Here is a 27904-nt window from a genome sequence, read left to right as displayed (position 1 = left end):
CTCTCTTTAAACCACGGGGAACCAAAATAAATTTTAAACGTTTTCATACCGAAATAATAACAATTGATTCTATGTAAAACATTTTCAATTCTCATTCGCTCCACTTTCGCAAAACGAAAAATATAGGATTTTCATTTCAATATTCGATCATTCAACTTAAACATAATTTAAGTCTTAATCATCATCGTAAATTTTATTTTTAGCAAAGCAAATCGGTTCTAGTTATTATTACAAAAGGGTTTTTCTAAAATCCTATTGTGAGTCACAAAGAAAAATACCACTTTACTTAAAATTAATTTTCAGTATTTTACCTTAGAGTTAGAGTGACCTGTTTAAAAGCTTAGCGTGGGATGAGACGATATTATGGACATATATTTTCGATAGAAAAACACTTGGGAAGATTGCTCCAATTCTTTCAAAAATTATTGGCCCTCCCCCGGGTGGTGGTTTAAAACTTTAAGGTATAACAAAACTAATAGCTTTTTGTTGTGATTACACTTTTGCTTTGTTTATTAGGTATGTACCCTAGTACGAACGTAAAATATTACGAATTGATATCATTTTGAATACATTAAAGAAGGGTTGGTTTAAGCAGGGTATTATGTCTTAAATATTTCCTATTAAGTATATGACCATTTCCGGGTTGTAATTCGAGGTAGGTTTGAATTGTAGTGTAGTGTAGTGTAGGATTGTTTAAAAAGTGAGATTTTTTTTCCATATCAGTTTAAAATGGCTGTAGGGGGTAGAGAGGCACCAAAAATTTATATCTGTAGCAAAAAATCGGGGTGTGGCGTTTTTTACCTTATTTTATTTTATAACTAGAAAAAATTAAGATTGTATCAAGTAATTCCGGCGTTTGAGACAGAGGATATGAACATTTCTTAATTATTATTTTTCATTATTAATTGTCAATTAACGGGAAGTTTCAAATACTTGTCTTCAAAATATAAATTGTGGAAATTATCAGAACAACCTAATAGTTTTCAGACTAGAATGATTGATACCTGCATTTACACCTGGAAACCAGGTTAATTGATACTGCACTTTGACCGCCAAGTAGAAACGCCTCCTGGTGTAAATGGTATCAGCCCTCCTAGTCTGAAAACCATGTTTATTTACCTTAAATATTAATAATTCATTTAAAAATAAAAATAAAAACAACAAAGATGGAAACAATATCTAGACCATAAATTTACATTTAGGCGTTTATTTAAATTAAAACAAAGAGGTGTAGGCCTAGAAATATTTAGGGATATAAGTCTCGGAAGAATGGACAGGAAATTTTATGGTAAAATAAAAATAAATAGAAAATAATACTTTTCTTGAAGACGTTTTATGTTAACTAGAAACTGAACGAAACTCATCCGAATACGTTTAACACACTGATACACATAAAGGCGTGCTGTCTGTCTTTAAGGAGATCGCGGGCAATTTTCTGGAGGATATCACGCTGCATAATGACACGGACGGTGTCGTGTCAGCGAAAGTTAACTGGGTGTGTAATTTCGTATTTTTATCCATGCGACGTTTTTATATACCCTAGCTATTTTCGCTTGAAATTACAATAAGAATGAAGGGAGATAAAGTGTCAGTGACTTATTCTAAATACGTAGTGTAAACAAGCATAAATGTTTAGACGTTAGGGTTAAATACTTCTTAAGAAAAAAGTTTAAAGAAAAAAAATATCAGTCTCTACTGTGAAGGGTTACATTAAACAATGTTCGAGTAATTAAGGAAAATGTTCATTAACGTCCTCTACATCAGGTTTAATTACACGGCACCTTTAACCCTGGTTCTATAATAGATACTGGGAAGTCCTTTGAATATGTTATAGCCCTATTTCTCCCCTTACTTAGCGTTACAACAATCAGGGTCCAAAAGTAATTAAGCAAATATTCATAAACGTCCTCTCCATAGGATAGGATTAACACGGACTTATTTACATAACACCTTAGGGCTCGAGTGATGAAGATAAACAGCAAAGAATTAATTCTGTAGATACTGTTCATTATGGATTAACTAACGTCTAAGAAAACATAAGAACATGATTCAAGTATGTTAACCCATCTTCACTTAAACGGCATTTCATATTTCCTTTTAAGATAACAATAATAATGATGAGAGAAGTCCTTGACGCATCCTCTTTTAAAAGTTAAAACAATGAATTTTATAAGAAATTCTTTTCCTAAACCCTTTCTTAATTCTATCGTTCAAGAAAAATATATTCCTGTAGTAGAACTAGTTGCATATATTTTTATTTTACTAAAGATTCCAAAGCAATCCACGCTTGGCCCACTTTTCACGACTGGCATTCCTGTATTTTAAATTTAAAGATAGAAAATGTATTTTGCATAAAAATTGAAACGTAGAATAAAAAAGAAAAACCAATTCTAAGTCTTTCTCGAAAAAAATAAATAAAGAAAACCACAACAATACCGTCTCTTTTCATAAACGGTAAAAAATTATTCGGTAAGGTTAGAAGATTAGCATTTAGAGGTTGAAATCTGTCACAAACCTTTCCTCGTTTGGTTCTGGTTCTATTGAATGCATACGCTTGGAGCTGTGATAATATTTTCTAGTTAAAACGTACTTCATTTCAAACCAACTACAATTTAGGCCGAATTTACCGTTGATTGTCAAACCTTTCAAAGTTTTTTTTCTTTTATTATTTAAAAAAAAAAGAGTTTCGCTTTCAAAGGGGTGTTACTTAACTTTCTACAAGGAAATTATGGGATAGAAATATTAAATAAGGGTTAACTTTAAAGGATTTAAAGGTGAAATACTGTCGTTCATTTTTATTGAGAGGGAGAGAGAGTATTAACCGAAATTAGCTATAAGTATGCTATAAGTAATAAATCTTTCTCTTGTAGCTATAAATGTCAGCAGGAATATATAGAGCTACTAGGAAACATCGTGCCCCGACATATATCCCACGTTAACATCTACGCGGAATTTGTGTGCTGGGCGTCACGTGTCATAATTCTGATTTCTTTCTAACTCTGATTTCTGCAATAGTACAGCGGATTGCCATCATAGAGTACTATTTTCTATAAACCTTTGACCCCCCCCCCAAAAACCCTCTTCTTTAATTGGTTAGTTCGTGTAGAGGTTAAGACGAGGGTCGTTTGCTTCTAATTTTACATGGCGTCTACAGCAAGGCTCGGAGCTCTGCAGGAAGAATACCTTTTATTTCAGTAATTCATTTTAGGTTAATTATTTACTTAGGAAACCAACTAGGTAGCTTCATTTAAATTTAACAAGCTGCATGCCTATTTTGTTTTAGTCCTACATTTTTTACAGCTGAAGATAGGTCAAAATTTACGAAAAACTTATGGTCCACGTGTAGGCCTATATTCGTTACTACAAAAACCAGTCCTCGTTATACGACCTGACAAAATCTTAAAATTAAAAAAAAAATCGTATCTTCTAAATTCCCAAATATTTCACCCAAAAAAAAAGGGAAAAACAATTCTAGTTAGTTAAAACTAGGGGTTATCAGTAGATATGCTACCCCGACCTACATTACTATACGAAAACACCGATTGAAATTTGTTTCGTATAGTTATATACGTTATGTTCCTTAGGACGATAACCTTTATTTCAATTGGCATCTTTTGATGAGTTTTTGTAGATAGATAAGCATTCAAACTCATTTGAAGCGGCGATCCTTCAAAACTTTCAAAGTATATTAAATTTGAAATATTGACTCAAGTATATAGGTATAGCAAATTGATGCCTCCCACTGAGATATAAATTCATTGTATTTTATAATGGAATTAAGGTAATAATACCACGTGCGATCCAATTTTTTAAAAAAATGTTAAACAATTTATCTACAATTGAATTTAGGATTTTGTATAAAATTTGACTGGCACCTACCTTATTGACCGACTACTGAATTTGGCTGACAAATTAAGGTGTTTTTTGATGAGTCCACGCATCTACTTTTAAAAGGGACGAGTGTTAGATTTGGATAGTGTATTAAAAACCATGTTATTGTGGCCCCGTTAAACCGGAACTCTTTGCAGTAGTTCGCAAATTTCAAAGAATTTATTTTTCCATCTGTCATATAAATAATAATGGATATTTAACAAACATGTTAACCCACATAAAACGAAGAAGATACGGTGTATATAGTCCAAATATTTTCAGATGTATTAAAATAATTAAATATTTAATTAAGATGAATTCGTTACTATTAGTAATTTACTTTCAATATATACCTTTAATATATTATGCCTTTCCCTCTATTAGCTCTAAGTTAAGTGACGAACCCAATAATCAATCAATTAAACTCCTTTGAACAAATTAATTGGTCCAATGCGAAAATAATTCAATAAGATTCCAAAACAAATCATTCAAAAGTAAATCATTCAACCGTGAAGAACGAAAATTAAAAATTAAAATTGATTCGTGGGGTCCGTCGGTATCGGTAGGTACTACCAGAAAGTTATACCTAACCGACCTATTTAGGGTTCAAATTATTTAGTTAGAAAGTAAAGGTATAAATTGAATAATTAAAAAGTTAGTATTAAGATAATAGCAAAAAAGAAAAATAAACCTGATTTAAACAATAATTTCACGTTTTCGTTTAAATTTTTAAAAGAAGAAAAATCTTAAGTTAAAGTAGTTCTTGAACTTTTAATCCACTCTAACGAAAATCTAGCGCAATGGAAAGATACTTAGATATCATATGCAAATTTTTTTTAAAGCTAAAACCAGTTAAATGGGTGGGTGGAAATTTTAACAAACGAAAGTTTAACTACACGACCAGACTAGAGACATTCAAGTGGGTGTTCAGCCATCTGTGACAACGTATAGCTTGTGTCTCTAATATTCAATATACTATAATTTTATTTTATATAAAGTTCAATTTTCAATGCAACGAAAGAAATTAAAACAAGTATAAGCCATTTGGTGCCAAAAGAACTTGGATCTAAAATTTCCTGCCAATGTGAAAAAGGTTTTTCTGCAAATTTTACTGGTTTTTTCATTTAAAATAAATGATTTTGATACCGTTAAAATTCTCATCTCATCACTAAACCACGTTGATAAAGTTCTTATTAAGAAAAAGGATCACGATTTTTTCTTGTCGACGATATTACATTAAGAGAGCAGTGATCTCCCAAGTCCTTGTGAGCTAGTATCTCTAACCGTGGTTGAGAACTTGAGAGGGTGATGATGTTAACAACTACAGCATCCTTGGGTATAGGTAAGTTAAGTTGACTTTCAGTCTTATCTTTCTTTGGGGCATACTTCCCGAGTTTCAAATTTTATTAGAAACTTTAAAGAAGTTGAAAATTAGCTATAGGGGAAACTGACTGATGAAACTGGGTCTAAAAGTTTATTAAAACAACGCGGAAGCTTGAACAAGAAAAAAGTTTAGTATCTTTAGGTTGAATTTCTTCAATAATAGCGAGAATTTTCTTGAACATTTATTTGTCTTTGTGTCATACACGGTGTTGCGAAACGGTCAAATATTCATTGGGAAATTAGAACGCATTCTCGGCCGGCATCACTCGAAAAAATTGTTTCACACTTTTCAAAAACGAGAGAATTTCGTGATTCATTGTAATTTTTTCATCTTGAAAAATATGGAAACAAACTTTCTTTTAAACTTTTTAAGATCCTATTGAGATATACGCTTTGTCGAGATCTTTGTCTGTTTGATAAGAGGGTGTTTAGTTGTTTACAGTGTAGTAAATTTGTTATTATGGTTATAATAAAGGATATTACGCGGTTGACTTTAGCTACCAAAATACGCCGTAATAATCAAGGAAGTTTATATATATATATATTAATCATTTTCTTCTTAACAGTTTGTCGCGTCTCTCCTTTTGAGTTTTTTGACAAAAGTGTCTGAAGAAAGTATTATTTAACTGGTTTAATTTTAAACCATAATTTAAAGGAAAATTCTTATATTTATCCTTATCATTTTGATTAAAATAATAACTTTAGAGAAGCTTTGTAAGTTAAGAACATTTTTAAATATGATAAAAACTTGACAATATCAAATTGGCATAAATAGATAATTAAATAAAGGCAGATTTAATATAATCAAACTTAGAAGTATTTTAACCGATCATTAACATCGCTTCATTATCCAAATTTATACGCCTGAAGTATAAAAACGTGCGAAACTTCTTAAAAACTTTCGATTCATTATCTCTTAATGATTTTAAAACAATACCGCTTAAGGCGAGGCGTAATACGATATATACCTTTCGTTATTACAAAAAAATATTTAAATAAATCTCGTTTTTCAACTTTTCAGTTTAAAGCAAACAAATCTTTCAACCCTAAACTATGCGGTTTTGAAACGGTAAACCAAAGAGGTCTAACATAAATATATATTTAGGCAAAATATTCTAATTCGACATCGGTTGAAAAAAATTATTATTAACTTACAAATAAGAAGAGATGGAATAAATTTAAATAATTTGAATAATTAGAAATAATCGCTATAGAAATCCTTATATAGAGAAGGACTCAAAACCCATGCATGATAAAAACAAATATCGTGAAATATGATTTGAAATCGTGTTTATATATATATGCAAATGAGTTTAGGATATATTCACCTACCCAAAACTATACATCTAATGTCCTACCCCTTTTAAGATAATACCCATCTAAGCACTAAAACATTTTTTGCTCCATTTCCAGCCTTAAAGCTATGATAATAAACTAAGAAACTGTAGAAGCAAAGCGTGCCTTCACCGCAAAAAGTATACTTCTTGCACCACTTGAGTTACAAAACAACCCGTGGAGAAAAACGCGTTTTATGCCTATACAAGATACATCTAAGACAGAAGAAGACTAAGATGATGCTAACGGAATAGTATTAAACAAGAACTCGTCCGTGACCGCGTAAAATATTACCATAAACCCAACCAGTTTCACGGAATACACTGTACGCTCCTAGAGCCTCGTTTTCATTTACGCTTGGTAGTGAAGTTAAGCCTAACGTGGAACCCTTTAGGGTTTATTAAAGGAACCCGTAACGCGTGAAGGAATGACGTGAAACTACAGGGGTCGGTGGGCTCACTCATTTTTGGAGAGAATTATCAAAAACGATTATATTAAGTACTCCCGTTTTTCTCATCCAGTTACCGAATTTTCAAGGTTCCGCGAGGATGGTCTACAGACGTTTTTATAAGCATTTTCTTAATGCAAAATTAAACTAGAATAAGACGCGGCTGGTTACGGGAGAATCTAGTGCGTGGGTGAATAACAAAACATAACGGTATTCTTCGTCATTTAGGCCTAACGTTTCATTGACGTTGGGTATACTTCGTTGTTACTCTTCGCGTAGCTCTACATGGATTATGATGAAGTGCTTCAAATGATTTTATGACACGATGTTAAAAGAAAGTGTCAACGCAAAGTCTAATTTATTACTACAAGTTGAAACCAAAGATTTATCCATTGAGAGAAAAGGATGATACCGGAAAGGCATTCTCATCATTCGCCTCATAGGATACACCATCATCCAAGGTTACATTCGCATTCCAGAAGTGTCCCTCCTCATAGACACGCGCATTCGCCGCATTCTCTGGTACAATTAGTACCAAAGAATCTAAGATCGCAACGTAAGTGTGAATTTTGTTATAACTAACTAGAAGAACTTTCATGGCTTTTTTATAATGTTCAATATACTAAGACTAGCAAGGCTTACTAGTTTGTTATCAAACATTGCGAAAGCTCCGTTAGCTACGGTCATAACAAAGGTCAAATAAGGTACAACATGGTTGGTTCCAATGAGGATTTTAACGAACACTATGGGTAGTTTTGTCTCAGGATATTTCAAACATTACGAAAGCTCCGTTAGGTAGGGTCATAACAAAGGTCAAATAAGTTGCAACATGGTTGGTTCCAATGAGGATTTTAACGAACCCTATGGGTAGTTTTGTCTCAGGATATTTCAAGAGAATATGCAGTTCAAATTGAGTTTTGACAGTTTGCCACTGAGCAGAACTTAAGTTACTTATAGTTAAACTACTTGTACTTATATATATATATAAGGGTACGCGACTGATGGTTCCGAGGTCCAGAAATGAAATGGAAACTCACAAATACCGAGAAACACTTTAAAAGTGAAATAAAAACGGAGATAATCATTCGAACTGCAATTTTCAGAAAACAAAATTGACAATAATTTTATCGTTATTTTAAAATATCGCGATCATGATAAAAATCGAAAACGATTCCAATTTACCCCAAAAAACAAAATACCATAAAATAAAAATTGCGATAATCAGAGCAATCGATCCGCAAAAATTGTCAATTCTCGCAATTTTGTCAAATACACACTCCATTTAAGTACGTAAAAATACCTCAAATTTTGGAAACAATAGCGTTGTAATAACCACGCGAGAAATCGCTTAAACCCCCAAAACTATTAAAAAAAAATAATTTGAACTATTTTAAAAATTGGCGGGAAACTTTTACCCACCACACCACTCAGAAACTATTCCCGCCTTTTCGGAAGCGCGCCTTAAAAACGTCACATCCCCCCTGAATAATTAACACCAGAAATTTCAATGAAGAAGTCAAGATTCTATAGTCTTCCTAGAAAGAATTTTGGTAAACCTGATTCCAGCAGAAAAAAATCCCCCACTCATAGCAAAAACCTGGTCAGGTACTCCATCCAGACAAGTAATACCTCGATCTCTCAAAAAATTCTAAAATTAGAACGCGTTGAGTCCCCCCTCTAGTTCTTCGCTTCTTCCAAAAACAAACCACCACTATTATACCATAGGTACACTTATTTCCTTCCCCCCAACAACGAAAATTTTTATAAATATATTTATTATAACAAAGTGACGTCACCTTTCACTTAAGTCTGGTTGGTGGTGGCACACATTTTCCAATTTCGAGCCTAAGCGTCATGCAAAATGATGTAGGAAAAAAAGTAAAGATTTCTTTCTAAAAAAGGGGGTCAATTCTAAAAAGCAAAGAGGGGGGGGGGGAGAAATGGATGGTTTGTACCATAGCCGGCAGCTTTTTCCAGATCAAAAATGGGGATTCCGGACGTTACCAATATCAGTTGATAGAACCGCGTCCTAGAGAGCTATCGTTTGTGGTGGACGCGACACAGTTTTATATTTACACACCGGGACAGTTAGTCTTGGGAAAAAAAGCTTATTTGTAGTAGTGTCTTAGTAAGGAATATCTCTCAAGAAGGTGTTTGTGAGAGCGTTACTAAACAGTGCAAATGGATTTCAAAGATTGAATCAATCATTCGCGTTGTGTTTTAAATTTCGACGACTTGAATTTGTTTTTGTTTTGTATTGGGATCCGCTATCGCTTTGGATTAATTTAAATTAAACGTGCCGGTTGTCTTAAATATTTTTAAGACGAGTTAAAAAATATTTTTCAATCAACAATGCCTCACCGTCCACACGGTTCATCTCTCTTGCTTCCAGATCGGTCTGGTCGTCATCGGACACCATCGCCTCCTGGTTCCTCAGCTTCTCAGTCCTCTCCGTCCTCTATAGAGTCACTCAAAAAGTCCAAGTACCGGACGAGATGTTTAATTACTTTGGGTCTACTCCTGCCAGTCGTCGCGGCCATTATCGGTAAGAACAAGTACTTCTTCCTTACGACTTATTCTTAAAAGTATACAAATAAATACTTGTTTTAGTTAAGTGTCTTTAACTAAAAAAACTTCGATTAAAAGTTACAAGAACTCTAATGTTAAATTTCGTATTTCAATCTCAAAAGGAATCAAAATTCTATTTAAGAAACCTGGCTTTTCTGTTGGAATTTTTGTTTCTTCTAAGATTGTATCCGACTATACGGTGGGTCTTTTTATATATAGTTTCCACTAAATTGATCTTTAGTAGCAGAAGGGGATAATAGAAGAAGGATGACACTCTGTATCCTCTTAATGCTTTAGTTATGTAACGTCATTCTTCCCAGGCTCACCCTTTTAGTTTGCTTTCCCGCTCATCAAATTACAAATGGGCATCGCACCGTAAGGTGAATTCAATAGTTGTTTGGCACTAAATCCCCAGCAATCATCCCACAAACTTCGTCTTGACGTGGGACAAAAATGCACAAGCGCGTCTTACCAAATATTTAAACGCTAGTAGAGTAATGATGAGGGAACTATTTATCGTGTATGTGATTCGGTTTAGTAACCTTGCTCTAAATGATCGGATGTTGGGAAGAGTGACGTTACACTTACCCCGCTTTGTGGTACACTTCTCTCGAAGAGAAGTATTATATACTTCTGTTAGTAGTAAATGTTGCCAGGTCGTTGGTGAGTCGAGAGATTGTGCAGAGAAAGGGTAACAGTTCAGTTTGAATCAGTACTCGACTCACAAAAGGCCTGACAACACTGCACCGAAGTTTAAGCTAAGAGAGAGGACGAGGAATTTTACTTGGGTTCGAAACCTGGCAATGGCATTCATATGGGTCATTTAAATTATAATTACTTCGACTAATTAGTTTATAATTGCATTCCTGAGTTAATTGGAATCTTATTATTAGAATATTAACAATAGGTTGTATGCGAAGTTCAGATAAGATAAGAGAGGACTATCACATTTCTATATCGAAAATTCCGCTTAATCAAAGGTTGCAAATCCACTTTAAATTTAGCCTAAAGCATAATTAATGTTAATTTAGTCTCGTATATCTTATCTTCCGCAGACGCGTCAAGCCAAAAGAGGGTAGCACAAATTACTCTATTAAACGGTTTAGGTTTTGCTAAATACATAATTACTGGGTCAATTCGTTAATACAACCCCCCCCCCCCCAAAAAACATTTAATAGAAATCACGATTAGGTAATAAAGAGGTCAATTAAAACACATAAATAATTTAGATGTTCAAAGGTAAATAAGAAAACGCTGCAGGTATCCGCTTTAGCTATAGCATTCCGTGTAAATTACAAATTTAATCATGGAATCCGGCTCGAAATAGTCAATTAATTAAAATTAACCTATTAAAACATGTTCAGAATAAATATATACGCATCCTAAACATGAAATACCTTTATTAGATAGTCACGAAATTCCGTTTAATATTTCCTTCCTAAGCTTAACCTTCAATTATTAAAACATGAAGTATAAATAATAAACAATTAACGTAAACATAAATATTTACTCGACGCGAAACTTTAAAAAAATTTAAGCCATTTATTTTATACAATGGTACCACCAAGACCCTAGCATATCTCCACATATATATTAAATTAGTCTTCTTGAAATAAAAATTGAAATTCAAATTAGGTTTTTCTAAAATAAAATTCGCAGAGAAATATATTTGAATAAAATTATTTCAATCACGTACTACCTAGAAACAGAAAATATTTCGATAAATTTCTTAATTAAAAAATATACAAAATTCCGTTATTTTTCCTTTTAAATTTTAAAAGAAACTCAAAAAGTACGAGATTAAAAAAATAGAGGGGGGAGGTATTAAATTATATTATCAATTCAAGCATTGAATCAAAACGAACCGGCACGGCTATGGTGTGAAATATTAATTTAAAAATTTCTAGAAGAAAAAAAAAACTTAGTGGTTTAATGACCTACTGAGATAGATTGAGAATTCTCTATACTTCATACTTTCACGGTACCATTGTGTATTAACAATTAGGCCTAACCGCAAGTTGTGTTATAATTTTTATTATTTCTAATTTTTTTTTTATAAATGCCACAAAATAAAAATAGAAACAAACCTAGATAGATATTTATTTCGGAAGTGGTTCGGAAGTTAATGGAGCTTCCGTTATACAGGGTGTTTGTGAAAGGTCCATCAATAATGAAAGGGCGTATTTATTGGGCCATTTTGAGTCGAAAATGTTCTATGACATTTTTCCGTCCGGGCCACTGTTTTCAAGTTATGATTGGAGTAATTTACGGATGACCCCCTTGAATTTAATTAAGAAATTGAAAGACAGCGTTAATTTAATTAAGGGGTCATCCCTAAAATATTCTAATCATAACTCGAAAACCGTGGCTCGGACGGCAAAATGTCATAGAACATTTTCGACTCACAATGGCCCAATAAATACGTTTTTTCATTATTGATGGACTTTTCACAAACACCCTGTATATCAAATTACGAAAAACTGTCACTGATTTAAGATATAATTTGAGTACTTATTAAGTTTAACGTTCCTTGAATAAACCGAACTCATCATCATTCGGTTCACGAATTATAAACGACTTAGCTCCATTTTCATCGGTAAACAAAATTAAACTAGAAAGATGTTTTCTAAATATTATAATATTAGCATTATGTTTATTTATTTATTTACAATGATGATGCTATAATATCCCTTAAATACACGGTATTGGCACCGTATATAAAAATTCCCATGTCATAAACACCATTAAACGGCTTAAACTGCTAAGGTTTTGCTTATTTAAACTTCAAAATATAAATAAAAACATTTTTTACATAGTCACGTCACCTAGGCCTAGAAAATTTGAAATACAAATTATTTTATATGCGAATTTTAAACTTAATTCGACCAGGCGAAACCCAAATTTTCCCGCTTTAAAAAATATATATGCTAAATAATTTACTAAAACATTTATAATATCAAATTCGAAATTAGGCTGGGATATTATTTGACCGCCGTGTTTTCTCGAAGGGATTTTAGACCATTTCACGCTTTCTAAATGTCGGTAACTTCCACTTTTTCGTATATACATGTGAGTGTGTAGTCTTCACTGCGCTTTGTGATTCACAAAAAGATTTCAATGTGTTTAGAATTATATTAACACAATACGGGAGAAAATAAAGGCGTTTATCTCGAGAAAATCAATTCTCTCTCGTTTTAATTCATAAACCGAACAGAAAACACCGAAAGAAAATACGTTTACGTGTAGACTGATTTTTAATAGAGCGTGCATGGCTACGCTATACTAATTTTAATTCGAAATTTCGCCCTTTATGTCATATAGTCAATGTTGTTAATTCCGATTTGAATCTTATCAAAAGAAGAGCCTTAATGAAATGAAAATGAATGAAGAAAAATTAAAGATGTTTGTGTGGGAAACCATAAGTTATTGTACAAAATATGGAGTCTCAAAAGGTTCTCGGCGGAACTCAAGTTTGCTTAAAAGCTATTAAATGTCTAGGACGTCCTAGCTTCCCTGTAAATGTCACAAAGAGCTCATACAAAAAAAACATACAGGGTGTTACTGAAAAGTCTCCCAGATCAGAAATAAATTAAGGTGGTGATATCAATTCTTTGGGAAATCAATTTCTAATTGAAATTTTAACTTCTATGACCGATTTTGACCCAAAACAAGGGACACCGTTTTCAAGGTTAAGATTGCCAGAGTATTTTACGAATGATCCACCTTAAATTTAATTAAGAAACAGATTTAAACAATGATTGTTCATTTAAAAACACTATAAACCTAACTCAAAAATGGTGTCCCTTAGGGGAAAAAGTCACAGAACATTTTTGACTCAAAACCGTCTAAAGAACACATAATCTCCCTAATTTCAGAAACACTCTGTATATTTAGGTTTGTACGAACGATGAAACTCTTTAACTAACTATACAGTTGAATCTTTAAAAGAAGTTCAATCTTAGATTAAATTAAACTTAATCTGAGATTGATTGTAGTAAGCAAAGTAAACCAACCTCACTACATTGAGGGTGCTTTGAGAAACCTGACCCTAATCCATTTAATCCCCACGAAAAAAAAAGAGTAAAAATTCCTTCCACTTCAAAGGATTATACCCAAAAAAATGCACCCCATTTAAAAATAAAATATACCACACGTATCCCACCTACAAATTCGTATACATTAAAAAAAGATATCCAGATATCCGACGGTATATTTATGATGTACATCCGGAACGAGTTACTACTGATCAAAATGAGTCTAAGCGCTGAAGGCCTCAACCAAATACATAAGAAATAAGTATCCCACAGTACACTTAATGAATAATTAATTTCCCCAAGTCTTTCCAGATGTAATTAAAAACAAAAATCGTCTGAGCTTTCGCGTTAACACATCCCACAGTGTTAGCTAGACTCCCATTATTATTAAACCAGTTTTTTTTTAAATAAAACACGCGTACTTTAAATTGGGTCCAACACTGGAGTGTTGTCGAAGAGACTTATCGGGCAAGTACTTAATCAAACCTATACTATAAGCGAGAGCGTGATATGGAGGTAGACGCCCTAGGAAAAATGCAAAAACCCCAAAAAACCCCTCCTGGTTCGGACGGATTTTATGACCTAGTTAATACATTTTTTTTCATATCGAGAAAACGGGCGCATTTTTTACTATCGCCGCATTTTAATCTATATCACGTCGTAATTTAAGTTTAATGCCATTAATATTTCAAGATTTAATATGGTATGTATGTATATCTATATCTATAAGAAAAGTGTACGTAGAATCCAAAAATAAACCTAGATTTCTTATATAGGTATCTGACCCGTTTCGAATCAAATTCAATTCTAGAAACGTTTTCAATCAAAAGTTCTTCTTCAATCATATTAAAGTCGTATTTTTGATTCGGGTATTTTATAGAGTGGTGGCACTGTTAAGAGAGTAAGGTATTCGGGTCTATGGCACTGCAACATCAGGTGTCATTTGTATATTTTTATTGAAATCATTTGAGGCTTTGACGTATAATCCACTCATTCACTGACAACCCTACCTCATCTTTAGAACCCCTTTACATTTAAGATACATTGAAACTAGGCCTAGTTCTGTATAGAAAAATTTATATAATATTTCTTAAGTACTAGGAGCTGACTTAGAAAGCTGCCATCTTAGAAAATGGCTGCCAGATATGTTACCTAAACTTCCTGATGCAAATATACGTCTTTTCTTCATTCAACCTCACTTTCTGTCAATTGTCTTTGAGTACATATTTTCTAGACACTCCTTCAAAGTTAATTTCAAACTCTTTCCGTGTTACATAAACGCTAAATTCAATTCCTAAACTCCTACATTCTTTTACATTATTATATTTTAAAATGAAAGTTACTGTTCTTAAATAAAAGCCTAGATATTGTTCATTTCAACAAGAATAAATAAAAAAAACCACCCCAATTTTAAAAATGTAAAACAATACAAAGTTTTGTTATATTTTCCGCAATACACTAACGTTAAATGCAAGAAAAAATTCAGTTAAGATATCATTTGAGCTTCTGACTGAACGCATTACGATCCCAAATTGCTCCCGATTAAGTTTAAAAATTGGACGAAACGCGGAAAGAACGAAACGAACAATCATCTTTGAAAGCGAATTCGTCTTTGTAGATTAAGTGTAAGAATTAAAGTTAATATTAGGGTTAAAACAAAAGGAAAAACTGGTAAATAAAGTATAATTGCCTCTTCATCTTTCGCAAATTACAGTGCTAACGTATGTTTATGCTAAGCCTATTTTGATTATGTCCTGTAGTGTCGTGTAAAACTAGATCAATTCAACTCCTAAATTATTTAAATTAGAAAAAGTAAAATTCTTTTTTGAAATATTATCTAACTGAGATATAATTTGCCAGTATTCGGTAGTAATTTTTGTGTACAGACAATAAATTCAGGAAAAGTTGAATAAACCTTTAAAAGAAAATGTATACAAGCAGATGTTTAGTGTTAATTCGAAATAATGTTAATTATTTTAAATTATATGGGTAAATAAGGGCACCTTTATACTAAATAAATAAATATAGACCTCATCAGGAAAAATTCATCATTCGGTCTAGTCTCATCACGTATTTTTAATTGTTTATTAAACGCAATTAAAAAAATTAATTAAATAGGACATATACCTAGAATTCCCTTGAGAAAAACCCATGAATTTTTAATTTTATTTTATATAATTTTTAAATATCAAATTTCCTTTTAAAAAAATCGAATAAAACCCATTAAAATCGGTGTCATCCTGTTACAATATTACTTAAAAAAACCTGAGAAAAAATAAAGAAGAAATTGGAATCTTTTGTACGTGAGGGGTTAACCATATCCTTCATTTTTCGCCCCCAGAAATTTTGGTACCGAAAAATTTGAATTCGTTCTGAGCTAAAGACAAAATAAAATCTACCCTAGTCTAGTAATACTTCAAATGAGAGAAGAAGAAATTTTTTTCTTAAAACCACGATCCTATCCTTTTCCCAAATACCAGTTTCTTCCTTTTTAATTTTTTCTTAACCAGATCTTATCGAGTAGAGTCTGGTTTATAAAACGGTATTCAAACCACCAAAGACAATCTCATCTTTTTGAGTAAATTTAAGTGGCTTGTTTGGCAAAAAAGAAAAATAATAAAAAAAACACTACACAAACATTTTTATGAAAGTGCGAAACGAAATTAACAATAGCGAATAAATACGCGTATAATTCCATAACCAATTTCTATCAAAAAAATAAATATATACAGGGTGTTTCTGAAAGGTCCATCAATAATGAAAGGGCGTGTTTATTGGGCCATTTTGAGTCGAAAATGTTCAATGGCATTTTTCCGTCCGGGCCACTGTTTTCAAGTTATGATTGGAGTAATTTACGGATGACCCCTTAAATTTAATTATGAAATTTTAAGACAGCGCTAATTTAATGAAGGGGTCATCCCTAAAATATTCAAATCATAACTCGAAAACCGTGGCTCGGACGGCAAAATGTCATAGAACATTTTCGACTCAAAATGGCCCAGTAAATACGCCCTTTCATTATTGATGGACTTTTCACAAACACCCTGTATATTTTTCATATTCTTTTAAACAAGTATAGGCAATGCTATAACCGAAAGCGGAAGTAAAATTGAAAGAAAACCCTAACCTAAATGGTCGATTTTTATTATTTTTTTTAGTATCTGTTTTTATTGAGACTTGATTCGTTTACAACTAAACAAATCAAAACTGGATATCAAAATGATTTAGGTTCGGTCCATCTTTAAATTTAATCAATTAATTTAAGTATATTTTGATTATAATATATTGACTAAAACCTGATTGAAACGCGGTATTGTAACAAGACTTTACAAAACAAATTATATCAAAAAATTGTAGTTTTAAAAAATATATTAATCCAAAACTGAGAGGAAATGAAAAGGCAAAATTCTTCAAGTACCGTTTTTTTTCTCGCCACGTTATAAGTAATTAGAGCGTGGCATCTTTTATAAATGTACAATTCTTTAACAGATAGTTAACGTAGAAAAACAGCTTTCGTATCAATTTTATAAGGTTTTTAAAAGTTTTATTTGTAACTAGCTGTTAAAATGATGTTTACTTCCAGAAAGAAACATCGTCACGTGGTTTAATTTTAAAATACAAGTGGCCCACTAAAGGTTATCTTAACCTCTCTCTGTCTCTAAACCATGAAAAATGGTTCAAACTCCATAATAATCATAATAATTTAACTTAAATAAATTTCAGTTAAGGATAAATGAAGTTTTTACGATAAATTAATATATTTAGCAACCTTTGACCTGTTGTTGAAGTATTCTATGGTTAAAATTACGTGTCGAAAATTTACAATACAGTACCAGACGAACATTTTAAACACTTTTTAAACCTTATACAGTTTAAAAGGAGAATTTTATTTGAAAATATTTTTTAAAAATAAAAAATGAATAAACCTAAACTGGTTTGGTTTAAAAATCATGGATTCACGACTTCTGCGATGCGATACGGTGAACGTTACACCTGTTAGGGTTACCAATAAACGTGCTTCTACCTTTCAAATAACAAATACGGGCATTATTTCCTTAAATAACTCGATTATGGGGTCACGTGTTAAATTAAAAAAAATATCGACATACGATATAACGTTTTAAAGGACGGATTTTCGACCCAAAAACTAAATGTTCCAAAAAAAGATAATCTGGACGAACCCAGCCTAAAATATATAAAGTTCAAATAACTTCGCTCTATTGTTTCTAATATAATATTTTAATTGGGTTTATTGTTAAATTAAGTTCTTAAGAGGGACACGTAGAGAAGAGGCCAAAGTTGGAAAATACTTCATTATGATTATTTTATAATTATCTATAGCTGTTTTTAAGAATAGGTTTTTTTTTAAAGTGCCGGGTCATTTATTTTTAATTAAAAGAAAAGATGATTAATTAAACGTATAGAAGAAAGATTGAAATCGGGGGGAAGGGGGTGGGCGGTTTATTATTACTATAAGTGTAACTATAATTATATAATTGAGTTTAATAATAGCAATTAAATTAATTCGTAATTATAAACATACCATACCGATACCGGTCTCCAAATATAGAATCTATATTATTTAGTATAGAATATATATATATATTAGAAATTAATGTATCTATGACGCTTATTTCTCATTTGAAGTGATTTTAATTCGGGTTAATTTCAACTTAATTCGTATTTAAGTGTCGCATGAGAAATTGGGTAAATTACGTTTCACCCTCTCTTTAAGATAATATAAAATCACGTGACAAGAATAAAGAACTAGGGTAATACACAATACAAAAGAAATTAAGTGTTTTTGAAATGATATCCGTAGCTTTTATGGTTCTCGCTTCAGTTAGATAAAATCTTATATAACTTAATACAAAAAAATGGACAAACCGCACCCAAATTATAACATAATTCGACCCAATGTTTATCAGATTCGCTTTACTGCTAAACTTAATTGAAGTATTTACACCAGCTAGATCTAACTAAAAAAGGCGAGGCAATGATACGTTTTTCTGCGCTTTTAATTCAAATTAAGTCTAATTAAACTATAATTAAAGTAATATCTATCACGTTTCGTAAGATAAAGCGTACAAAGACATCCATGATATCTCGCACGACTTATTTTCAAGTTTAGGACGAGCCCCTCGCTTAAAACCGAAATTATCTTTATAATTATAATTTATGAATGATTGTAAACAAAGATATAATTTGAATAGATGTTTACTAAACAAACAAATAAATAAATAAACAAGCATTCAAAGAAAAGTCTATCCCAATATCTCAGAATTAAATAACCTCATCAGATAAAACATCCATCCAGAAGCTATTCATTTACAACTAAATAGAGTTGCAAATATAAATATAATACTGGTTGCAAAATTATATAATATATTTAACTATATATTTTTTTTAATTCACGATCTTTTAAATTTAGGTTAATAATTCGATATATAATCGGAACTAGTACATAATAATGAATAAAAAAAGGTATTTTGCGCATCAGTATGAAAAATAACTGGTTCAAGCGCCCAAAAAAATTTAAGATAAATAAATAAATAAAAGAAAAAATATGTGAGAAAAATAATCGTATAAAAAGATAAAGGCAATCTTTAAAAGACTTGACTCTCCATCTTTGGTTTTTGGGATTTCCGCACCAGAGATTTTAATCTCAATTTTTGTTTATATTTAGCCGTGGAAGCCATCGGCTACCGGCCTTATTGTTCCTTCGAGGAGAAATAATTTAAACTATTTTTTCATTTTTACCTTTTATTTATTGTATATAAAAATGTTTCGGATATCATTTATACCGCTATTGCTAAGCTTTATTTATTCTATATAATATAAAACGCGGTATATAAGACGTTTTCGCTACATTACCCCCAGCATAACCTTCTTGAGTCAAATTGAAATGAAAAGAAAAGAAAAAAAACAATTGGAGTATATATTTATTTTAATATATTTCTGGAATTGGGAATTTTGGGTTTCCAAAATTGAAAGTTTAGACCTTACTGGCCTATATATAGCTTTAAAAATCACTAAGCCTAAATCGAACTCATTTTCAAATATTGTAAGTCATACTTAGCTAAGCCTAATTTGATTTTCTTTTTCTTAATTTCAAAGAATACCTCTATAATTTAAGAATTACATCTTTAGGCTAAATTACTAGGGGGGGCTAATTTCTGACCAAAACAACCCTTGGCTAATTAGGCTAATTAGGTCAATTATTAAAGAATATTTCGAGGAATTCTTAGATCAAATTAAATAAAAATTTAATTAAGGCATCAAAGAATGCCAAACGATCGTGATGATAACAGTTCAATTACCCCATATAAATCCTTATAGAAATTAAAAAAAAAAATTCCCACAAAACTTAAAACTAAACTTGTCCCATTTCGTGGTAACGTTATAAAGAAGAAGAAATAGAGAAATAAAAGAAAGAAATGAAATGATTTTGCCTTTAAGGTTTGAAATTCATTCATTCGGCCTAAAGGGTTCCCATGAATCTAACAGATCTATCTATAATACATAACAATTAGCCTCGATATCAAAGAATTAAATGTTAAAGAATAAACGTTTGACTATTCTAGAATCATCCCACAAACTTACAATAAATTTATTTTGTTAAAAAAGAAATAAATAAAAATCAAGGAATTTTTTTACTATGTTCCTACATAAAATTGCGATGCGATGCGATGCGAATTTGGGCCGACTCTATAAATAGTCACGAAAATCAAGAAAAATTTAGTTTAAAAGATATTTTTCAATTCCGAATAAAATACAATTCCCCGTAGATTAGTTAGAAATATTATAAACCTTACTGAATTAACTATACAGGGCTTTTCTGTTCTTTGGCATTTTACACACTCTTTAACTTAAGGGATAGGCAAACTTATCAAAAACACCCTGTATAGTGAGTGTAACGTATAAAACGGCTATTGTCACACATGGGTGAATTTCGATAACACTTTTGTTAACACCATTAACAAATTTTTGATTAGTTTTTCAAATTATATTGTTATATTGAAAATACAACTAGAAAACAATTTCCCCTTTCGTTAACCCTAATCTAGGTTTTCTTACAATTTACAATACAAGATTTACGCATTTTTCCCCATTATCATTAAATTTGAATTTGAAGTTATAACATAAATTTTGTTGTAGTTAGGTATTATTTGCGTTTAAATTTCCTTCATAAGATGGGTACTGACTTGTATTGTTACCTTAAGAAACGCTTAACTTTAACCAACTTAAACCATTTTCGCCAAAAACGTTTCCCTTTCTTTAGGTTCAACAATAGAAAAATTGATATTTCCAAAAATAAAAATAAATGTTTTGTAAAAAAAAATGTGATTTATAAGTCAACTTATATAACATTAAAGTATTTCTCAAATTTTAAAGATTTTTTATAAGAAAAAATAAAATATTAAGAGGGAAGAATTTGGCCTCGTAAAAACTAACCCGGAAATTAAGAAGAAATTTAAAATAATCACGTATGGCTAAAGATCCAGTTTCTAACTAAATATTTTGTGGCTTGGATTTTAAAGGGAGACTAATCTGCCTTAATTTTAAACTTTTAAATTAATATATTTCATCTTCACTTTAGTAAAATAAAATTATTTAAATCCATTCACGAATCAAGTTAAAATAATCCCGGATGAAAAAAGAAAATTTATGCGAATAATTAGAATAAATCTAACAGGATGTCGTCACATCAGAAGTTCTTAAAATAAATATTATATTTCTTTTCAGGTGTGGTTGCCTGGGCGGTCAGTGCCGAGGTCATCATGTTACCCGGACGAGAAGTGACCAAGGTCGATGCGGGATTACTACAGGTCAGTTTAATATTTATTTATTTACTTATTATTTATTTCATAACTTTAACAATAACAATATCACGATTTTTGGGGTTAAAAATTTAAAAATATCTAAGGATATCGGGAAAGACAAAATTGGTAATAACTGGGCGTCGAAGCGTGGTATTAGGTTGAAGGTCAAGGGTAAATAAGCCGTAAAGAGAGCAAGCGATGCCTTTTATTTTAAAATCTTTCTTTCCCATTTTTGTGTGTCACAGTTACCTGCAAAGCGTGACCTCTATTTTATTTCTTTTTCTCTAAGAAAAGCTAACTAAAGACTTTATTAGTATTATCGGTGCCACCACCCTATGGGGGCTTTGACTTCTTATAGAATTATTTTAAGCTAATAGAAAATTACGTAACTCTGAAGGTTTTACAAAGATTTACTCATTGTCAAGACGGATGCTAGGCCTACCTTGAATGAGAATAAATAACTTAGTCTCAGATGAGACCGACTTACGCGTCAGATCTAACCGACAGCGCCCAATTCAAACTATTACCCTTAACCTTAACAAATATTTTAGTAATTAGTAGTAGGGGGCATGTATTTCTAGCCTAACTTGCCTCTATTATCTTACTAAAATACTAAACCCCTAATTGCTTAACTTCAAATTAATTTATTTTAGTATTTAGTAATCAAAATAACACGCTTAACAAATTACAAAGTCCTATTATCCCAAAGTGTCATCGCTACAAATTGTAAGGCGTTCGTTATCCACTCAAATCGTTACTTTTGGGTTTCAAGGTAGTTATTTTCTCGTTTCTAAACCATTAACGAATCGGACACCGAAGTCAAGGTAAAAAAAATATCTTAATGGCCTCAACGATGATAGCTTTGTCGGTAATCTTGTCGTCGAGTTTAAGGGTAATCATTATGTAACATAATAAACCACGAACAGATTTTCCGCATGAATGAATGAATGTCCATGCGAGAAACACTAATCTCTTAAAATAAGTGACCCTTCCCGGCCCAAGTGAAGTCTTTTCATAATATTCAGTTATTTTTGAAAAAGGTTAGAGAAGATTCTGTTAAAAAGGGTATTTTTTAAGGAGTTAAATGTCGAATTCATCATGACAAACTTAAGTAATTTCACGTGAAACTTATCGCGTATTTCTGGGAAATTATAATAGTGAATTTAGCTTTCAGATCTAAAATAATTTTAACTTCTTAATTACCACCCCGGAAATTATTTAAATATAGAGATAAAAATTACATTAAATAACACAAATCTCAAGGGATAAAATTAAGTTTAAAATAACTGTATAGTTCAATACGGCACCGACATAAACACAAACAAAACGAGAATAACAAGAAGAGGCTAAAAGCGCAAAAACAGACCTAATTTGCATAATAAATAAATTTGAAAAAAAAACCCCAACAGAAATCATAACTTTTACGCTAGATATATAATTCGATTCGTATGCAAATGAGCTATATAATAAAAATAAAACCGGTGTAACAAAAATTTAAATATATAAAAACATTAAATTTCACGATAAAAAATAAAAACCGAAAGTTTACCTAGGTGTAGGTATTTATTTATGACTTGGAGCAATTGGTCAGAGGAAAAATATTCAATCATTTCGAGGAAAACATTAATAAATTTGTAATAGGTCGTGTTATGTTATGTTTATTTATAATATTTCGCTATATTTCTTTCTTTGACAAGCCTTCTTCCCCTTTGGCATTTACCTGTAGTAAAGTTCGGCCTAGATTTAACAACTGAAGTGGCTGGCTTCAAAAGGTTTCTAGTTTTTCAACCCATGCAACATAAAAAAAAATTCACCCGTTTTTCTCTCGAATTTGAATTAAAATCAACCGCTATCAGGAAAACTAATCTGTAAAAAACGACATGAATATTTTTTTACCAACTTTATAGCTGGTACTAGAATCAAAAACATTGTATATAAGAACTCTTTGTCACTTTCCCCATCAATATAGTTAATTATAAATGTGTCATAGATATCAAAAACTAAGCCTCGGGAACTTACAACGTGTTTTAATGTTTTTAGTAGGATAGAAACTGAGATCATGAAACAGAGTAAAATTAACTTTGATAATTTTAAGAAATTAAACTTCATCTCAGGGGAAAAAATTTTCATTAATCATTTGTTTATACAAAAATCTCCGAACTTTCCTCTCGGATAAACTTAACAATTCTTTAAATAAATTCAGTGTCAGGGACTTTAAATTAAAGATGTTAAGGACCGTTAAGAAGTCACTCATGTCTATACGTAGGGTAGTAATGATTTTCTTTTTCAATAACACCAAGTAAAACTCTATAAAATCTGTAGTAAATTGTTACAAAAGGAAAAGGTCTATAACAGCGTAACGAGCGACGATGGCGGCCAGTTAACGCACCATTGGGTTTTGATACGTTTGTCGTACCATTTTATCAAAACTAAACTATATCTCGCCCTATCAACCAAAAAAAAAAAAACCCCAACCCCAGCCAACCAAAAAAACTGGATTTTGTCTTGATTCTTGTATAATACAGGGTGTAGCATAATGGGAGGGTATTAAATAACGAAGTACAATGCGATGGTTCTATGGGAAATCAATAAATTTTGAGTCGAAAATGTTCTATAAACTTCTATGGCATCTTGCCTTAAACATAAACAAGAACTAATGATTAGAGTGTTTTAGGGATGACCCCTTAGATTTAATTAAGAAACAATACTAATTTTAATTAAGGTGTCATCCGTAAAATACCCTAAACATAACTTGAAAACGGTTTCTCTTCTCTGACAAAATCGGTCATAGAAGTATAGAACTAAAAATTGATTTCACATACGGTCCTATCATTACCCTTTTTGTTACACCCTGTACATATCTTCTAAAACCCGAAACGTTACCTATACTCTACAAGATTCACGAATCCTAAGGTCTTTGGAAGGCCGTTTTACCAAAATTTAGTGGGTCAGTTGAAGCATTCTCTCTTTCGCCTCGAATCTTATAAAGACAAAGTTTTTTTAGTTGCTTGTTCTTTTCTTATTTATTTTCTCCCCCCTCCCCCCCCGTTATCTTATAAGAAAATTTCTAATAATACACCATAGCGAGGGAGTCCCCTTACCAATACACGTCTGCATGAATTAGCATGAAGTATTTATAGGTCCGTCCACTGGTTCTGGTTCGAAACGTGATTTTGAAAAGGTTTTACTAAATAAATGGGGTCGTTTGTTGTCTTTATAATTATAATTTCGGCTTCTATGTTTAAGCTAATTACGGTCCCGCAAATTAGTTCCATAAACTGGAAGATGAACCTTTTTTTCCTTTCAAATGGACACGTGACATAACCTCAAAATGTCTTCCAAAATTTGGGCTTAAAACATTTCTGTAAAATCTGGGAAATATGATCATAACTAAAAACAAATATTCTATTTATGACCTATCGGAAGCAAAGTTTATTAAGAAGTTACTAAAGGTTAGAGGAAACGTTTGGGGTCATTCATTAATTTTTAGGCCAAAGTGTGAAATATTTGTGCAGAATTCAGTGTTTTTTCTAAAAATACGCTATCACCTTCACGTGACCCCAACTGTGACAAGTTGACCAGGTAGTAAATAAAAATATGTCAAAGATGTCAGTCAAACATATCAAGTATAATTGTACAAAAATCCACGTTTTTTTCCCTAAAATATCGCTTTAATTTCACTAAGGTAACAGGAAGAAAAAATCGTGGAATATTTTAAAATTAGGCATATAGGTTATCATTCAATTCTGACAATTTATCAATATTTATACAGGATTCAAACGGCCAACTTCCGTATTTAGAAGACAGACCTGATTTGAACTACGGCCAAAATGTCCATTCGGTTAACGTTAAAAGCAACGATTACTACGCTCAACCCAATTACGGGCAGAACAACCAACAACCGCAACCGAACAATCAAATGTACAACCCCAATCAGGACAACAATCAACAACCTCCGACTAACAGCGAAGTTAATCGATTCTTGAACAAAATTGTCGCGTCCAGCAAGGACAGTAATGGACAGAGTCCATCCTTCGTCGTTATCGCGCCAATGTCCGAACAACAGAAGAACAATAACAATCACCAGGAGCCCAACAGGTACGGAGACAATCCAAATACTTTTTTTAAAAGTCACGTGGTAATTATGACCTAACAATTCTATTTATTTTGGAAACAGGTACGGCGAGGAACCAAGTAGTTCCGGTAATCAAGTACCCCAGGGTCTTCCACCGCCAAACGAACAGAACAACCAAGAACAACAAAACCCCGTATTGGCCATGCACGATATGTTGATGAACGGCGGCAACCCTCCACCACCACCTCCCCCGCCTCCTCAACCCCAACCAACCTTCCACCCACCCCCACCACCTCCTCCACCACCACCGCAACACGCCCAGGAAAGGTCCAACATCGGCATTCCTCCTCCTCCTCCACCCCCTCAGCACCATAACCAGCAACCTCAGCACCGATTCTACCCCCCACCCCCACCACCACCACAACAGAACCAACAAATGCACCACTTTCCACCTCTACCTCCCCCACCTCCACCGCAAACTAACCAAGGACCAAATCAAGGTGAGTACCGTGTCCTGATCCCCTAGATCTCAGTCCCACGGGAATCATACGCCTCCTTTGCTAATACCGACACTTTCTCCGTTTCTTCTTAAGGTTACCAAGATTCTAACCGATGGGGAACCGCCGAAGCACCCGCGTCTAACCAATGGGAATCCGGCGGCGGTGGACCAAACAAGGGCGTGACCATCACGATAGGAGGTGGACAAAACGGAGGACACGGCGTCAGTTTGGGAGGAGGAGGACATTCCGCCTCAATCTCGCCATTGGGACTCATGAAGAGCATCTTCTTGCCCTTCCTACCAAAGCCAAAGGTCAACCTAAACGGAAGGGTCGTTTTCGGGGTCGTCCTAGAGAAGGGAGTCGGTCTGGGAGGAAACAACAAAGGCGGTGGTGCCAATATTGGTCTTCACGCCGCACCGGTCGCCACTTACGGCCATGGTCATCACTGAGTCCGTGGCGAATACATTCCATCAGTTAAAAAAAAACCAAATGGACCCCAGTGACTTAAGTTAAAATAAACGCGCGGGATTTGTGATTATTTCCAACTATCACACTGCCATTTTTTCAAAACGCGCTAGAGCGACATTTTGAAATTAATTAACAGCGTTCAAAAACATTCCTCAAACCTTCCAATTATTGTACTTTTTACTTGTAATATTTCCCTACGTGTTGCAGCCTTTCTTCAGTTCGTTAATCACAGACAACAAAACCGATTTGCCATAGAAGCAATGGGTGTTGTACCCTGCAACCGATCTCTGTATGTTCTAGCTGGCATTATTCAAAATCGTAATTATCTACACAGGCCTACGTTAATTTTGTGAACAAGTTTTTTCCTTCTTAAGTTAAACAAAGTCAAAGTGCCTAATCTTTCAAGCTACAGTTATGGACATTCGCGTTAAAAATGGGATTTTTTTTTTATCCCGACATCGAAGTAAAGTAATTAACTTAAATGTAATCAAATTTAATTAATTCAGTGTTAACTATGTTGAAATATATTATAAATAGTTTTAGCAGTGACGTAACGTAGGCTTTTGTTCAAAAATTAGCAAAATTGAAACCATATTATTTCTCAATCCACTTTAATCCTGGTTAGGCTTAACTTTGACTGGGAGGTCAAAGGTTATACTCAAAAAAAACTTAACTTGGAATAATGGGGATTGAGAAGGCTGTAAATATTTACGTTATTTATATTTAATACAACTAATAAAGTAAACAAATATTATAAACAAAAATATAAGTAACGTATTGACACTGAATTAATTATTTTGAACTTCAATAAATGAAAATTGTGAAGATATATTTTTTGTAGATTTTTTCTAAGTATGAATTTACTCGAAAAATAATTAAATTTATATTTTTCGAAGAAAATTATAAAATAAAGTTGAAAATAAAATATTTTTGTTTACATAATCGTCTAAGTGAATTCGATTTTCCTACTTGACAACCTATAATAAGTTATCTTAAAACAGTGGGACGCGTCTAGCCCCAAATTTGTTAAGGAGGGGATCATTTATCTCCTAAAATCATCGCTCTAAATTCCCTAATTAAGGTTTTAAAATAAATCTTAGTCTTTTACTACAAAAAAAAATGAGAGCAAAAAATACGCCATTAATTTCTGACAACGCGACACACTTTTCTAATCAGAAAGCTATTTAGAAGTTAAAAGAGAAGGAAAGAAATATATCAGGTTTTTAATCAAATATCGGTAAGCGCTTTAGGTGATGCTTTTTAGAATTAAAAACATAAACACTAGACTTAATAATGGTCTTGGGCTTTTAAGAAAGAAAGAAAAAATTATCTAATCGTGAAGGCATGAATTATTTTGGATTTATTTATTAATTTATTTGAGTAGGTGTTGCATTTGGGTC

At 32.3% G+C, this 27904-nt stretch overlaps 1 protein-coding gene and 2 long non-coding RNA genes across 6 annotated transcripts; 2 read left to right on the top strand and 1 right to left on the bottom strand.

The window, feature by feature from the left end:
- The first annotated feature begins 1096 nt into the window (after nt 1-1096).
- On the top strand, nt 1097-2386 carry LOC149661941 (uncharacterized). The gene is made up of 3 exons (XR_016369017.1): nt 1097-1495; nt 1956-2053; nt 2269-2386. It is a non-coding gene; the product is annotated as an uncharacterized LOC149661941 (long non-coding RNA).
- LOC149661940 (uncharacterized) lies at nt 2007-9535 on the bottom strand. Its single transcript, XR_016369016.1, has 3 exons — nt 9398-9535; nt 2516-4062; nt 2007-2314 (listed from the first exon to the last, which is right to left on the bottom strand). It is a non-coding gene; the product is annotated as an uncharacterized LOC149661940 (long non-coding RNA).
- Nucleotides 4038-27446, top strand: LOC149661939 (uncharacterized). Of its 4 annotated transcripts, XM_089843503.1 has the most exons (9): nt 4038-4789; nt 4869-4963; nt 5058-5212; nt 6667-7592; nt 9429-9581; nt 21385-21467; nt 25234-25559; nt 25639-26036; nt 26130-27446. In XM_089843503.1, the coding sequence occupies exons 4-9, from the start codon at nt 7442-7444 to the stop codon at nt 26483-26485; spliced, it is 1467 nt and encodes a 488-aa protein (XP_089699629.1). In that variant the 5' UTR covers nt 4038-4789; nt 4869-4963; nt 5058-5212; nt 6667-7441; the 3' UTR covers nt 26486-27446. The 4 variants fall into 4 exon arrangements, with proteins under 4 accessions (XP_089699629.1, XP_089699626.1, XP_089699628.1 ...); XM_089843500.1 differs by having other exon boundaries at nt 4869-5212; XM_089843502.1 differs by having other exon boundaries at nt 4038-4963.
- The last annotated feature ends 458 nt before the right edge of the window (nt 27447-27904 follow it).

This window comes from Phalangium opilio, unplaced genomic scaffold (assembly GCF_054372755.1).
Source record: "Phalangium opilio isolate 3A_F unplaced genomic scaffold, DU_Popi_V2 ptg000070l_1, whole genome shotgun sequence".
Lineage (NCBI taxonomy): Eukaryota > Metazoa > Arthropoda > Arachnida > Opiliones > Phalangiidae > Phalangium > Phalangium opilio.
This window is presented reverse-complemented; position numbering and strand designations above follow the sequence as displayed.